The sequence below is a fragment of the Lontra canadensis genome, unplaced genomic scaffold (assembly GCF_010015895.1).
Source record: "Lontra canadensis isolate GAN:19392208 unplaced genomic scaffold, GSC_riverotter_1.0 scaffold26, whole genome shotgun sequence".
NCBI lineage: Eukaryota > Metazoa > Chordata > Mammalia > Carnivora > Mustelidae > Lontra > Lontra canadensis.
The window spans coordinates 3,143,100-3,158,156 of record NW_022631020.1 but is presented as its reverse complement, the minus strand read 5'-3'; the positions used below and the strand labels follow the sequence as shown (position 1 = coordinate 3,158,156).

The window sequence follows — 15,057 nt, the reverse complement described above, 5'->3', positions numbered from 1 at the left end:
AAAGACAAACAACTGGAAGGCACATTGTCCAGAGCATTTTTCCCCCTTGGTTAAAAGACCAGAATAAAATGGTTGTAGCAGACTTTCTCACTTCCCCTTCATCTGCTTCTGCAATTAATATTTTCTAAAAATTGATAAAGTTCTTGACTCTTTTCTCATTTGCTCATATCACAGATGACATGAGCTGGGATGTCAGCATTCCAGCTAGACAAATACCATGTTTCACTTTAAACATAAAAAATGGGCTCTTAAAAATGCAAAAAAAACAGGCACTATAAAACTAAAAGTACTCATATAAACATTTCATTGCCTTAGGATTTGGTACCCCTTTTAAGATAACTTTGAAAGCACTTTCAAAGTTGTATTTTATGGACTATGACTAGAAAAGGCCTGGAAAAGAGCTGGATTTTATCTATATCACCTCTGTTATTAACCTACATGTTTTGTTAATAAATTAGAAAAAGGGAATCTCTCAAATTAGTTTAAGGGGTTAATTAGATCAGCTATCTTCACTGATTAAAATCCACCAGAGAACTGACTCTATTTCACCAATGTAAGTTCAGTATGAAATAGCTGGGAGAAACGTGATTCTTTTGCGTCTTAATTCTTCTACTTAAAGTTGAACATAATATTTGTGGAATAAGATAACTTAAATAGTATAAAAGTCACATAATGTCCACGTTGGGAAAAAGGAACACTGAACTTGAAAGTCCTGTAAAAACACAATACAACCTATTTGGTGCCTATCCAACCTATCCATCTTCTTCTTCTTCTTTTTGTTTTTTTTTAAAGATTTTATTTATTTGACACAGAGAGAGAGAGAGAGAGAGGGATCACAAGGAGGCAGAGAGGCAGGGAGAGAGAGAGGGGGAAGCAGGGTCCCTTCTGAGCAGAGAGCCTGATGTGGGGCTTGATCCCAGGACCCTGAGACCATGACCTGAGCCAAAGGCAAAGGCTTAACCCACTGAGCCACCCAAGTGCCCCAACCTATCCATCTTCTTTACAACACTTTGGAAATGTGATTTTTCAGTTATAGAGAGTAACTGTTGTAATAGAAATGCATTACCACCTCTGACAGCTCATTAATATTTTAGAAAACTCAGAATACTCAACCATATACTGAGCTAAAAACCTCTCTACACTCATGGAGGTCTCAGCAACTGGCCTTGATTCTCTTCTGACTCTCATCAAGTGTAATGCAAATGGAGACTACAAATGTATGCACTATTCCTTATGACAGCTTTCAAATATTTAAAGAGAAAACAGGAATTACTATTTATTGAAAATTTACTATCTGTGGCTGCTTTATGTGCTTTAGGTTTAAAAGTATATTTAATCTCTGATGACTCTGTAAAATAGACTATCATCATTCCCTCTGTCCAAATGACATTTCCAAACCAAGTCTTATAGAGGTCATACAATTAATGGTGCAAATGGAATCTGAATCCAGATTTGTTTGGCTAAGAAAAAGGTCTTGCTTGTTTCTCTGCTCTCTGCTACCCCTTCTCTTTCACCAATTTGTAAACATGTAGGTTAATAACAGTAAATTCATTATAATTATAGTAACAGTGTTATTTAGCACTTTATTGACTACTAAAAACATATAAATTTTTAATTCTTGAGCATATAGTAAAAAAGTATAAGATGATTGCTGCCCCCCCCCCCAGTTTTAATCATTACATTAAACAATTTGGCTTTGAGTATGTTCCAATTCTAACAAACATTTGGACAGGTTCAGAATTAAGACTGATTCTAAAGTGTCAGATTTCAATCACGAACTATCTGGTTCAGAGATGTAACTATCTGCTACAAATGCTCTGATTATTGTGCTTTTTAAGCATTACTCGGAGACAGAGTAATAAGCTAAGTATTACACGACAGCTCATAAACCACAGTACTGCTTTTCAGATATACTTTTCAATTTGAAACAGACTTCCATAAATAAAAGTATAATTTCCTATGAAGCAACACACAAGTCAATGTAATTTGACTTAACCTCAATCTCCAGCTCCAACCTCTCCCCTGCATTCGACTCATACGTTCAATTGCCAACCCAACGAGCGGTGGCGGATGTCCAGAACTGACTGGTGAACTCCTCCTCTGTGCAGAATGAACTCCTTCCCCTTCCACTCCTCCTCAACAACCCCACGCTGTCTGCAGACTTCCTCGCCTTGATTACACGGCAAGCCCACTCTGCCGGTTACACGGTTCTCTCACATCCCACGTCAAGTCTGTCAGCAATTCCTGTTCACTCTTTCTCCAAAATACATCCCACAGCCCCTCCCCACTACCTCCAGCAGAGACATTCTGGTCCAAGCCACCAGCAGCTCTCGCCGGGACTACTGAAACGGCTCCCAGCTGGCTTTCTGACCCCCTCCAGTTTATTCTCAACAGAACAGCCACTAGAGACCCAGATAAAACATGAGTTGGATCATGTCAGTCCTCTGTCCAGAACTCTGAGCTTCAGGACTCATCACCCAGCCTAAAGCAGGAGTCCTTCCACGGTCTATAAAACCCCACAGCGTCTGGTATGGCAACGCCTTCGCTCGGCTTCTCTTCGGACTCCTCTCTTCGTACCTGCGATTCCCAGAACACACAGCAATCATCTCACCTCGGGACCTTTGTCTTCCATGTTCCCTCTATCTAGAACATTCTTCTTCCAGATATTCTACACGGCCTGCTCCCTCACCTCCTCTGGTTCTCTCCAAATGACACCTTATCAATAAGGATCTTACTTGTTCTCTGTTGCTGCCCACCAAAATATAAGCTTCGCGAAAACATGTTTGTTCACTACTATACTCTCGGAACCTAGAATGATGTTTGGTTCACAGCTGGTGCAAAATTAGGATCTGAATATATTTTTTTAAGCTTTTATTTAGAGAAAGAGAGAGGGAGAATGAGAATCTCAAGCGGACACCATGCTGAGTGCAGAGCCTGACGTGGGGCTCAGTCTCATGACCCTGAGATCATGACCTGAGCTGAAATCAAGAGTTGGAGGCTTACCCGATTGAGTCAATGCCCAGGTACCCCTAGGATCTGATTACTTTTGTAAATTTCAAGGACAATGAAGAGAAACCATTATTCTAGAAAAAATAAACATAACTATCACTAACATTTGTTATCACTAATATTGATAACAACTTATGAATTACATTAAACAATGGCAAAGAAAACATAGGGGAGCTTTTTCATACTGTATTACCAAAAGGCAAGGTACTAGATACATCAGGTGTAATTTTTTCCTCTTCATCCCTTAAAATGCCAGAGAGCCAAAGATAGCCACATACTGTAAAACCGTTCTAAAAAGCTACATTTCGGGGCATGTGGGTGGCTCAGTAGTTAAGTGGCTGCCTCTGGCCCAGGTCACAATCCCAGGGTTCTGGGGTCGAGCCCCACATCGGGCTCCCTGCTCAGTGGGGAGCCTGCTTCTCCCTCTGCCTGCCACTCCCCCTACTTGTGCATGCGCGCTCTCTCTCTCTCTCTCACTGTCAAATATATAAATAAAACATTTTAAAAAATTAAAAATAAATGAATAAAAAATAAATAAAAAGCTACATTTCTTCCTAGAGCAACCGGTAAAAAAAAAAGCAATTCAATTTCTGTGCTTCCACATACCTCACTATCAAATTCACAAATACTTTGTATTACTGTAATAGCACATGACAACTGTCATCACTGATTTGTAAAACAGCACTGTACAAACATGAACCTTTAGAAGCAAATGCAATTAGCTTGAACGCTGCTACACTGAAGCAGATAGATTGATCTGTGAAGGTTTGCAAATATGAGTCCCTCACTATTCTCCAATTCCTACTATTTAAAGATTAAAGTAAGAGCGAATAAGCAGGGGACCTGGGTGGCTCCGTCATTAAGCGTCTGCCTTCGCTCAGGTCATGATCCTGGGATCCTGGGATGGAGCCCACATCAGGCTACCTGGTCTGCTGGAAGCCTGCTTCTCCCTTTCCCACTCCCCTGCTTGTGTTTCCTCTCTTGCTGTGTCTCTGTCTGTCAAATAAATAAATAAAAATCTTTAAAAATTAAAAAAAAAAAAAGAACAAACATAATTTCAAGGGAAAATGATATGGTAATAAAACATTGGTGAAATGTAGAAAACAGGGGCCCTTGGGTGGCTCAGTCAGTTAAGTGTCTATCTTCAGCTCAGGTCATGATCCCAGGGTCTTGGGATTGAGCCCCTCTCCTCGTAGGGCTGCCTGCTCAGCGGGGAGTCTGCTTCTCCCTCTGCCCTTGCCCCTGCTCATGCATGTATTCTCTCTCTCAAATAACGTAGAAAACAAAGAAAACGTTAAGAGTCTATTATATACAGCTTGGAAGACAATTTAGGTATATATAATTTGGTAGTTCAAGCAAAGATATGTCAAACACATTGCATTAGTTGAAATCTTAATAAATGTAAGCACCAGATTCAATTTTTTAAAACTTAAATCATTCCTGAGAAATAAAACCAGATTCTCATACTCAAAAAATAAGTAGATATCATCATGAATTCTGTAGTTCTATAAAGGTTCTCTAATCAGAAAAATGTTTCTGATATACTAAGAAAAAAAGTGATATAAAATTTTATACATACATATATATAATAGGACTACAACTCTGTATTTTTATAAACCAGACATGGCTATGTAGAGTAGAAAAAAGGGTTAGGAGGTGAAACTATTAATAATAAATTTTATTAGGAGGGTAAGAGTAAGAGTGGTTTTCCTTATAGATTTTAATGATTACATTAATAACTATTATGTTTTACCTCCAAAATAACAATCCAACACTTTCTCGGAAGTTAGTCAATTGTAGAGAAAAGCGGTAAGAAAAAAGTGTCACAAGGTACTTTCCACACCCCCACTGCAACAGTGGTTCTCAGTCACAGTGCTGTAGTGGATATGAAGTTGTTCGTTCTAGTACTTGTAACACAGCCAAATTAAAGCTCTCCCCATGAAACAGTCTTACCCACCACCTTCAGCGCTGTCATCAGTGGGGGCTGGGGTGAGGAAACCAGTAGCACGCCCTATCATTCATGCTCAGACCTATGTGCTGTGTCTGGCGTAGGAGCCCCGACCTCTGCAAGTGCTGTAGCAGGTATGTTGTGAGACAGACACATCTGAAACCCCTCTAGCACAGGTACATGAGAAAAGTGAGCAACTGCTTTTTCTACTTACTTTCCCATTGCTGACAATACCTAGTTCTCCAGGACGCAATTGAAGTACATCTTGACAGAACAGCTGATGAGTTTGGAAAATATTCACTCCAACAGTGTTATATTTTTTCTCAAAAGCATTCTTATCCATCCCCTAAAGCATAAATTAAGAAGGATGAAATTAGCAAGAGAAAAATATATTAAATCACTTTCTTAAAGCCTGCTTTATATTAATGCAAAATTTGAAATTATTCTAAATTATGATTTTAAAAGTACTATTTTCTTCTGCAACAGTAAAAAAAGAATATTTCTTTGCCAAGTCAGTTACCATATTTGTAAATCTTGTGATGAGGAGATATATGCCATTCATTCTTAGAAAATTTCAGGTGGATTATTGATTAGTAATAGGCTGGGAGGCATCAACAGAAACAAAATTTAACATTAAAGAAATGAAGCAAATGTTTATTAAATTCTGAACTCAGTACCCCTATTTGGAACACTTGGTAAAAACAACGGTTTAAAATAGAAATACCCTATCTCACCTCATTCTACCAATCTCAAAAAACTAATTTAGTAATAATGCATTTTATTTCTGAAATACACAAGTAATCCTTGGTTAGAGTCAAAAAATATATGGACATTCACAGAAAATAAACCACGAACAGGTTCTTCACATCTGCACACTAAGACACACTTCTCCATATCAGTACTTATGAAATTTTAATGTTCCATCACCTGGTGTCTTATTAAAATGTAGTTCCTATTTCAGAAGATCCAGGGTAGGGCCTTAAATTCTGAATTTCTAACATGTTCATTGTTCCCACGATGGTAGGAATGTTTCACTGCACTCACTGAGCACTTAACACGTGGCCAGTATGACTGGAGCACAGAACTTAAATTATTTACTTATTTATTTTTAATTTCATATTTTAAAATGTTTTATTGTGTTCAATTAGCCAGCATGCAGTACACCATTAGTTTTTGATATAGTGCTCAATGATTCATTAGTTGCATATAACACCCAGTGCTCATCACCACATGTGCCAGAACTTAAATTTTAACTTAATTTTTCATTTAAGTCTTAAAGAGCCACATTCAGTTTAGTGGATACAGTAGTGGACAGCGCAGTCTTAGATCCTTCTTTCTTCCAAAATCTCCATCTCAATCATCCCATCTCTGACCACAAGCTCCAGAACTTCCAGCTCATGCAACCTGGTGTCATCAGACCATTATTCAACCCCTTTAGTCCTCAACCCCTACCATTTATTTACTGCCCATCATACCTGCCATAATTTTCCTCCTGAGTTACACCCCAAAGTCCTTTACCACAACAAAAACCTTCCTGCTTAGCTCCCTTGAATGCCTCCCTGAATTCATGTTCACCTGGCAAATCCCCAGCTCTGTTTGAACACAACTCTGCTTCCCCTGCAACTAGAACCAAACTGTTAATACAGCTAGAGAAAAACATGCAACTAATACTATTCTCACTTTCAATTTAGGGTCATTAACATCAAGTAGGCCCTAAGAAACCTTCCCATGCTAATGTATTAAATTCACTTGCCTACTCTCAGAATAATAGAGAAATATGTGGCATTTTCTCCTCTTTCCTCCAACCCCTAATAATACCTACTCTTACTCTTACACTTGGCAAAGACCGGAATTTCTTCTGAAAATGAATATAATTAGAAGTACTTCATCCTGCTGCCACCAAATAAATCTACCCTTCTACAACTGTGCCCATACATTCTGCCTTCCTTCTGGTTAAAAGAGACAGACAGTTCCTTTCTTTTTTTTTAAATTTCAGAGAGAGAGAAAGAGAGAGAACACAGGGAGGAGGGGCAGAGGGAATGGGTGAGAGAGTCTGAAGCAGACCCCATGCTGAGGGTGGAGCCCGACATGGGGCTTGATCCCAGGACCCTGAGATCACCACCTGAGCTGAAACCAAGAACCAGATGCCCAAATGACTGAGCCACCAAGGCACTCCGAACATTTCTTTTCTTAAGACCAACAGTTAACACTTGTCCACTGGATCATGGCATCTCTCATCTACTCAAGAACTTTGCTCTTAACTCTGGTCCCCTCTCTCTGTATCATCCTTTCTCATCGTTTGGATGGACTGTGTCCATATAGAACAGTGACATCTCCCCAGTTTAGAAATCCTTGACCTCAAGTCCTGTTCTAGATACAAAATATTTCTCTGTTCATGATAAATTAAAGTTTTTTTTTAAAAGGGCTATTTACATTCATTTCCTGATTTCCCATTCTCTTTTCAATCTGCTTTTATACCTATTACTCCACTGAAACAATTCTCATCAATGCCCACCTTAATAAGTAAATGGTCAGTTATGAAGCCTATTTCAGGAACATCTGGTATAGTTGATCATTCCTCCTTGAATTATTTTCTCCAACTGACTTTCAGGATACCATACTTGCCTGGTTAAGTTCCTAACTTGTTGGCTGCTCCATCTGTCTCCTTTACTGGATCATCCTTTTCTTGCACACTTCTATATGTTGGCATGTTTCAGGGCTCTGTTTTCAGCCTCTCTTCCCTCATCCAACTTACTCCTGAGGTATCTCATCCAGTTTCTTGGCTTTAAATTGTGTATAATGTTGGTAACTCTCAAAAGTGTCTGACTCTAAAAATACCCCAACAACCCTGAATTGATTTCTATACTCATTAACTCAACTGTCAATCCAACATCTCCACTTGAATGTCCAACAGGAACTTCCAACATGTTCAGACTTAACTTTTGATCCCTTATGTGTCCAAATCTCATCTAGATTTCCCCATTTCAAAAAAAGACACCACCATCAATTCAAGCCACTCAAGCTAAAATGGAAGGGTATTACCTTTTATGTCACATACAACTGATCAGCTAATCCTGTTGACTAGAGTGGTAACAAATATATGTGCCAACCACCTCACTAAATCTACCACCACCACCTAGTCCAAGATACCATTATTTCTTGCCTCGATTATCACAATAGCATTCTAACTGTTCATCCCATTTCCATTCTTGTCTGCCTACTACCAAATCTTCACATGGCATTCAAAGTCATCTTTTTTTTTTTTTTAAAGATTTTGTTTATTTATTTATTTGACAGACAGATCACAAGTAGGCAGAGAGGCAGGCAGAGAGAGAGAGGAGGAAGCAGTCTCCCTGCTGAGCAGAGAGCCCGATGCGGGGCTCGATCCCAGAACCCTGGGATCATGACCCGAGCCGAAGGCAGAGGCCTTAACCCACTGAGCCACCCAGGCGCCTCTCAAAGTCATCTTTTTAAAGATTACTCACTTCTTCAAGATTCCTCAGTGGTTTCCCATTATACTCAGGAAAGACTTCAGGCCCTTACCATGTCCTACAGGTGCTTGAAATATCTGGGTTCTGTTCCTGACTTCATCTCCTGTAGTCTCCACATCGCTGTCTCTATTTTGCTCATGATGATCTTCTGCCCATACTCAAACCTGGAAAGCTGACCTCTGTGGCAGTCCTTTAGACTTACTGTGTTCCTTAATCTGGTACATTCTTCCTGCAGATTTTCCACGGCTTGATTTCTCGTTTCAGACCTCTGCTTAAATGTAAACTCTTTAGAGATGCCTTCCCTGACCACTCCAGCTAAAAGAGCATCCCTCAAACTATCTACCCTCTTCTTTCTTTATATTGTTCCAGTACTGTTCAGTCTGTCTGTCTCTCCTACTACCATGTAAGCTTCACATAAGCAGGGACTGAATATACCTGCCTTGTTCACAAGTGCATCTCCACTGTCTGGCAGACAATCAGAAAATAGTTTTGAAAGGATTAATGAATCTTCCTTCTTGAGGATCATTTTCCATCTTTATAATGTCCCTCATACTGGATCCCTTCAGGGAAATACCTGAGTATTACTTACATAATCTTTTAACTCCCATTTCTTCATTTAAGTCCATGTCCTAACCAGAATGCCATCAACTTCAAGAATCACAAAGTAGTAGTAGAAATATTTGGTTTGCTAAATGCCTTGATGCAAAGTCAGATCATTTAATATTTATCTTTTCTCGTTTGAAAGAATGTTTATTATGCCCAATTGATTATACTTACTTATTGATGTTTTTCAGCAACATGGTAACACTGGCTTATACTTCCTAAATACACAACAGATACTTATTATTCCAAACAAATAGGTACTGACCTCAGTAAGGAATGTTTTAATTTTTTCTCCAGAGTAAATAGCTGTAGCAGTTTCTTCCTTTGCCAGTTTCCTGAGAAAGTTTCTCAAAACGCTGTTTTTCTGTGTAAGAAAAGCTGCCAAAACTCCTCTAGAAATAGCTGTGTTCTCTTCATTTATTTTTGAAGTAGGATTATAAATAACCCCCAACCGACTGTGAACACTTGTTTTCTGCAAAACACATTTATAGGTGAAAAAGATCAGATTTCACATGTCTTTGTACAGCTGAACTGTTTTCTTTCCCATCAAGTCTGTTCAGTGTACCACACAGCATCTTTCTGGGTGGGCTGTACTCAACGTGCACCTACTGACACAGCCTACAAACAGCCATTGTAGTAACTTGAAGTGCTTCACCTCTTAGTATAAAGTGTTTTAGAATGCAACTTTGTTTACCCTCTTTTTGTGTGTGAAATGACACATATAAAACAATACACAAAACAGAAGTGCAAAACTTAATGAAATTAGCCCATAAAACTATAACCCAGGTGGAGAAACAGAGCCATATCAGCAACCCAGAGTCATCTCTCTTACACCCTGCCTGTCACTACACCCTCCCACTTTTCTAGAAACAACCACTACCCTGTTATGTATTGGTTGTATCATTCTTGCTGCTTTCTGGTTCATCCCCTAAGTATCATCGTTAAACATTTAAGCTGTTTTCAACTTCAAATACATATAACCCTACAGTATGTATTCTTTCCTGCTCTGTTGCCACTTAACATATTGGTTGTGAGATTTGCCAACATTGTTTTGTGTGGCTGTAGTTTTGTACAGAATTCCACAGGATGCTGTAGGATTGTACAGAATTCCACAGTATGAATATACTCTATTTTATCTATTCTACTGATGCCGGGCATTTGAATTTTTTTCCTGTTGGTATTCTACAAACAGAGCAAGAAGAATACAGCGTTAGACATGAAGTCTTCTTGCCAAAACATGCTGAAGCTGAATCTAATTAAGCTTCAGACATAACTTCCAGTATAGAGGAGATATGAGGGCTAGAGAAAAGTTAAAAATACTACAAGAAAAAAAAAATCAGTGAAATTCAGAATGTGGGATTTTTCTATAAAGCTTGGTCTCTTTAAAAAGTCACCAGAGGGGCGCCAGGGTGGCTCAGTGGGTTAAAGCCTCTGCCTTCGGCTCAGGTCATGATCCCAGGGTCCTGGGATCGAGCCCCACATCGGGCTCTCTGCTCAGTGAGGAGCCTGCTTCCCTTCCTCTCTCTCTCTCTCTCTCTGCCTGCCTCTCTGACTACTTGTGATCTGTCAAATAGTAAATAAATAAAATCTTAAAAAAAAAAAAAGTCACCAGACAAAATGCAGATGTGACTGTTCTACAACAAAAGAGACTAATGAAATTTAACAATGAAATGCACTGTGGGAAGCATGTTTGGATCCTGCTTTGAAAAAAGAAAAGACACCTTTGTGGGAACGATTTAATGAAGACTTAGTACTAACAATGTGAGGGGCTATTGCAGTTATGTAGAGAATATCCTAATTCTTGGAAAATGCATGTTGAAGTATTAAGGGATGATATATGCTGATTTCTACAACTTACTTTATAATGATCTAGACCATTCCTGCCCTTCCCCCCCTACAAACAGATAATTAGATAAATCAAATATAGCAAGATGTTAACAATTATAGGATCTAGGTGTTGGATATATAAGTGTTTATTACATCAGTCCTTTGAACTTTGTGTAGTTTTGAAAAGAAAACATGGTCTCCAAAAAACGGCCCCAGAGAGCCTTAAGGAGAGGCCCCAGTAAGATAAAGGCAGCAGTTAGAAACAAGCTGGCTACAATGAATTGAAAATGACAGAGGCTCAAGATATAATACTGGAAAGAATAAAACTCCAAAATGATATCACAGATAATTTAGTTAATAAACAAGATCAGGAGTCAGCAAATTATAGCCTGTGGGTGAAATTCCATCTGGAGCCTGTTTTCATAGGGTCCTCCAGGCAAGAAAATGTTAGGTGAAATGATACAGCAGCCAGAGGTCTAACAGCGAGAACCAAAGAAAGAGACCGATGAAAAGAGCTGTCCTGGGATCACATGCATCCCTGAGGTTCTGTGAAACTGCATATATTCTACACTGGCCTCACTTAGGAAAATGAGAACTGGGCATGGCACACACTTGAAGGTGTTCCCTGAATAAACACTGCTGAATAAAAAGCTCCTTGGAGGGCACCTGGGTGGCTAAGTTGTTAAGTGTCTGCCTTCGGCTCAGGTCATGATCCCGGGGTCCTGGGATGGAGTCCAGCATTGGGCTCCCTGCTCAGTGGGGAGCCGCGTTTTCCCTCTACAGTTCCCCTCTGTTCATGATCTATCTCTCTCACTCTCTCAAATAAATAAATAAAATCTTCAAAAAAAAAAAAAAAAAAAAAAAAAAAAAAAGCTACTCTGACCAGGCAACTCCGAGGAAGGCAGGTTTAAAAATAATATTAAATCCATTCTGGGCAGTCTGGAAGACTTCATGCCAAAGGTTGAATCTTCTCAGGAGTAACTAGAAAGGGAATTCTAGATGAATCGGATGAATGTGGGGCAAAATCATAAAATCCCTGAACTGAAAAGTAGCCTTTAAGTCAAGTACACATCCAACAGTGAAGTGTGGACATCTAACCACTTATGGGGACTCAAGCACAAACTCTGAGCAATAATTGGCTTTTGTTGACTCAGAGGCAATCGCTAGGAAAGAAGATAAAAGATAAAAACAAGGAAAAGAGTCTAAGTAGGAACATCAGAGATAAACAATAAGAGGGAAGTAGACAACAGAGTTAGTTCCCTCCCATCACTAAACAAATAAACAAATGATCAAACAAACAATGGGTAACCCTGGGGATGAGGTGTTACTGGTGTCTGAATGTGCTACTGTGTATTATCCAAAATGTTTGGTTTTCAATAAAAAATTATGAGACATGCAGTCAAATAGGACAGTATGATTTATGCAAAGGAAAAATAACAAGCATCAAAAACGATCTTGGAGGGGCCTTAGATAATGGACTTAGCAGACACATAAATATGTTCAAAGAACTAAAGGGAATCATGTTTAAAGAATTAAAGGAAAATATGGTTATAACAAGTTATTACACTGAGAATAATAACAGATAGAAATTATAAAAAAAAAAAGAACCAAATGGAAATTCTGGAGTTGAAAAGTACAATAATTGAAATAAAAAATTCCCTCAGAGGGGTTCAAGAGATTTTAGTTGTCAGAAGGAAGAATCGCTGAGTTTAAAGATAAATCCATAGGACTATAAGACAGAATGAACAAAAATGAATAGATCCTTAGAGATACGCAGGACACCATTAAACATACCAATATGTGCATAATGGGAGAGCCATATACACTGTAACTACTGGGAAAAGGCAGTCTGTCAGCCTTACAAAGAACATGCTACCAGAAATTCTTGAGAAGGAAGTGACGTACTCCCTAGATCCCAAACACCCTTTTTGGAAAATGCTCGTCTGCAGGCCACTTAAAGAAGTCACAGTGTATTCTGAGATTATCTAACATGACATGAAAATTCTCCTAGCTAATGTTATGTTTTGTTTAAAATGTATCAACTATTTTTGATGTGGTAGAGCACCTCCAAGATGGCCGCCAATGATACCCACTTCTCTATACTCATGCTTTGTACTCAGCTGAGTCACTCCTGAATTCTTAAACCCCAGACAATGGGGAAAAAACTGTTGTTTTAAGCCATTAAGTTATGGGTAATTTGTTATCAGCAACAGATTTACACTTAGCTAATACAAAACAATTTCATTAAATATTTTGGTTTATGTTTCTTAGGTGTTTTTAATCTAGACAGACTTTAATGCTCCCTTAGAAATAAAGAAGGTTATAAAAGAGTTTTCTGATTTTTGTTTGATTTGATTTTTGTTTCTTAGAGAGAATGACAATGGGGGGGTGGATGAGGGAAGCAGGCTCCACACCCAGCGCAGAGCCCCAGGCAGGACTCAATCTCCTGACTCTGAGGTCATGACCTGAGCAGAAATCAAGAGTCAGATGCTTAACCGACTAAGCCACTCAGGTGCTCTTTATAGAAATGTACCCTGTTGAAGTATATTGGTTTGTAATTCTCTAATAACAAAAAATGAAGGTTGATTTAAGGCTTAAAATACTCTGAAGTGAGAAAAAAATCTGTTTTTTCTTAAATAATCAGAGAAATAAAGTGTTGCCTGATAATGTGATGAAAAATTGCTATTGTGAGGTTTTGTTGGTAAAAAGTAGATTTGGGGTCATCGTTGTAATGGCAGGGTCCAGAAGCATTCACTCTGTTTTAATAGCTTATTTATAACTGCTAAGTGTTAGTCAGTTTTGGCTGCTACAACACAGTAACCATAAACAGGGTGGCAACAAATGAACAGAAACTTATTTCCCACAGCTCTGGAGACTGGGAAACCTGAGATCAGGGTGCTGGCCTGGTCAGGTTCTGGTGAGAAACCTTTTCCAGGTTGCAGACTATTGATTTGTCCTTTTATCTACACATGATGGGAAGAGAAGGAGCAAGGCTCTCTCATGTCTCTTCTTACAAAGGCGCTAATCCCATTCACAAGGGCTCCACCTCATGACCTACTTACCTCCTCAAGGTCTCACCTCCAAATGCCATCACAAGGCCATCAGATTTGAACACAGGAATTTTGTGAGGGAGTTCCTAAGTTCCTTTAGCAACAACTTGAGGTATTTAAAATGTTAATAGGGAGGGGAATAAAGACTGAATGCATGTTCTTCATTTGGCTTTCTCAAAATTAACAAAAAATTAAAATTTTTGTAGTAAGAATAAACATCTAAGTACTCACCATGAACTTTAATGCATTAAACAGTAGTTTTCGCCCAGATGGTTTGTCAAAATCAGCAATAATCCAGAGAGTAACTGAAGAAATTACATCATCCTCTGAAAGTTTCAAATAGTTTAGTCAAACTACCTCTTCTAAAAATCAAACTAAAAGCAGGGAATGTTTCCAGTTAACAACATACATTAAAAATTATTAAATTATTAAATTTAATTTTTTTAAAATAAGCAAATATTGTTAAAGATTATACACACACACACACTGACATGTGTATAAAAATACTAGAAGAGTGTTCTATAGGCTTATAGAAACTCAGATGCCAAAAAGAATAGTCCCTAAGGGACCTATCTGTGGAATTCTTTTATTAGTAGATGAAAATTACATTATGCTTATTATGTTTTCAGTGTTGGTAACAAAACTATCTTCCAGCTACAGCTACATTTTCTTTAAACTGATACTTATACCCCACTATATGTAAAACTAGATACAATAAAGCTTATCAGTAGATATTTAAAACAGCAATATTTTATTAGCTTATAATTCATTTATTTCAAAGAAAAAAAAACTGGTTGTCATTAACTTGGCCTAATCTACATCATCTTGTGCCAGCAACAGCAATACAATTATTTTTTTCAGAAAAATCTGAAAATTTGGAGCCACGAAGAGAAACTTTTAATTCTGAAGTCAGTTTAATGGGTTTAATTTCACCTAGGCTCAGCATCTGTCACCTGAAATAATACTAGTCTAGTTATCTTTAAAACCTATAGAAAAATTAGTCCCCCTGATCACATGGCCTACTTAAAAACAGGTGCTAAAAATCTGCTATATCAAAAACTTAGTCCTGAAGAGATGTGAAGCTATAGTTACTACATACTCAGTAACATCTACACAATATTACACAAAA

At 38.3% G+C, this 15,057-nt stretch overlaps 1 protein-coding gene across 3 annotated transcripts in view; it reads right to left on the bottom strand.

Annotated features, from left to right (window-relative positions):
• Positions 1-15,057, bottom strand: part of UGGT2 (UDP-glucose glycoprotein glucosyltransferase 2) — a 183,941-nt gene that overhangs the window by 59,320 nt on the left and 109,564 nt on the right. For all 3 annotated transcript variants that reach the window (XM_032864140.1, XM_032864141.1, XM_032864142.1), the window contains exons 20-22: positions 14,160-14,254; positions 9,317-9,523; positions 5,172-5,303 (exon numbers count right to left, since the gene is read on the bottom strand). In XM_032864140.1, the coding sequence (XP_032720031.1) occupies positions 5,172-5,303; positions 9,317-9,523; positions 14,160-14,254 (434 nt within the window). The remainder of the gene's footprint in view (positions 1-5,171; positions 5,304-9,316; positions 9,524-14,159; positions 14,255-15,057) is intronic.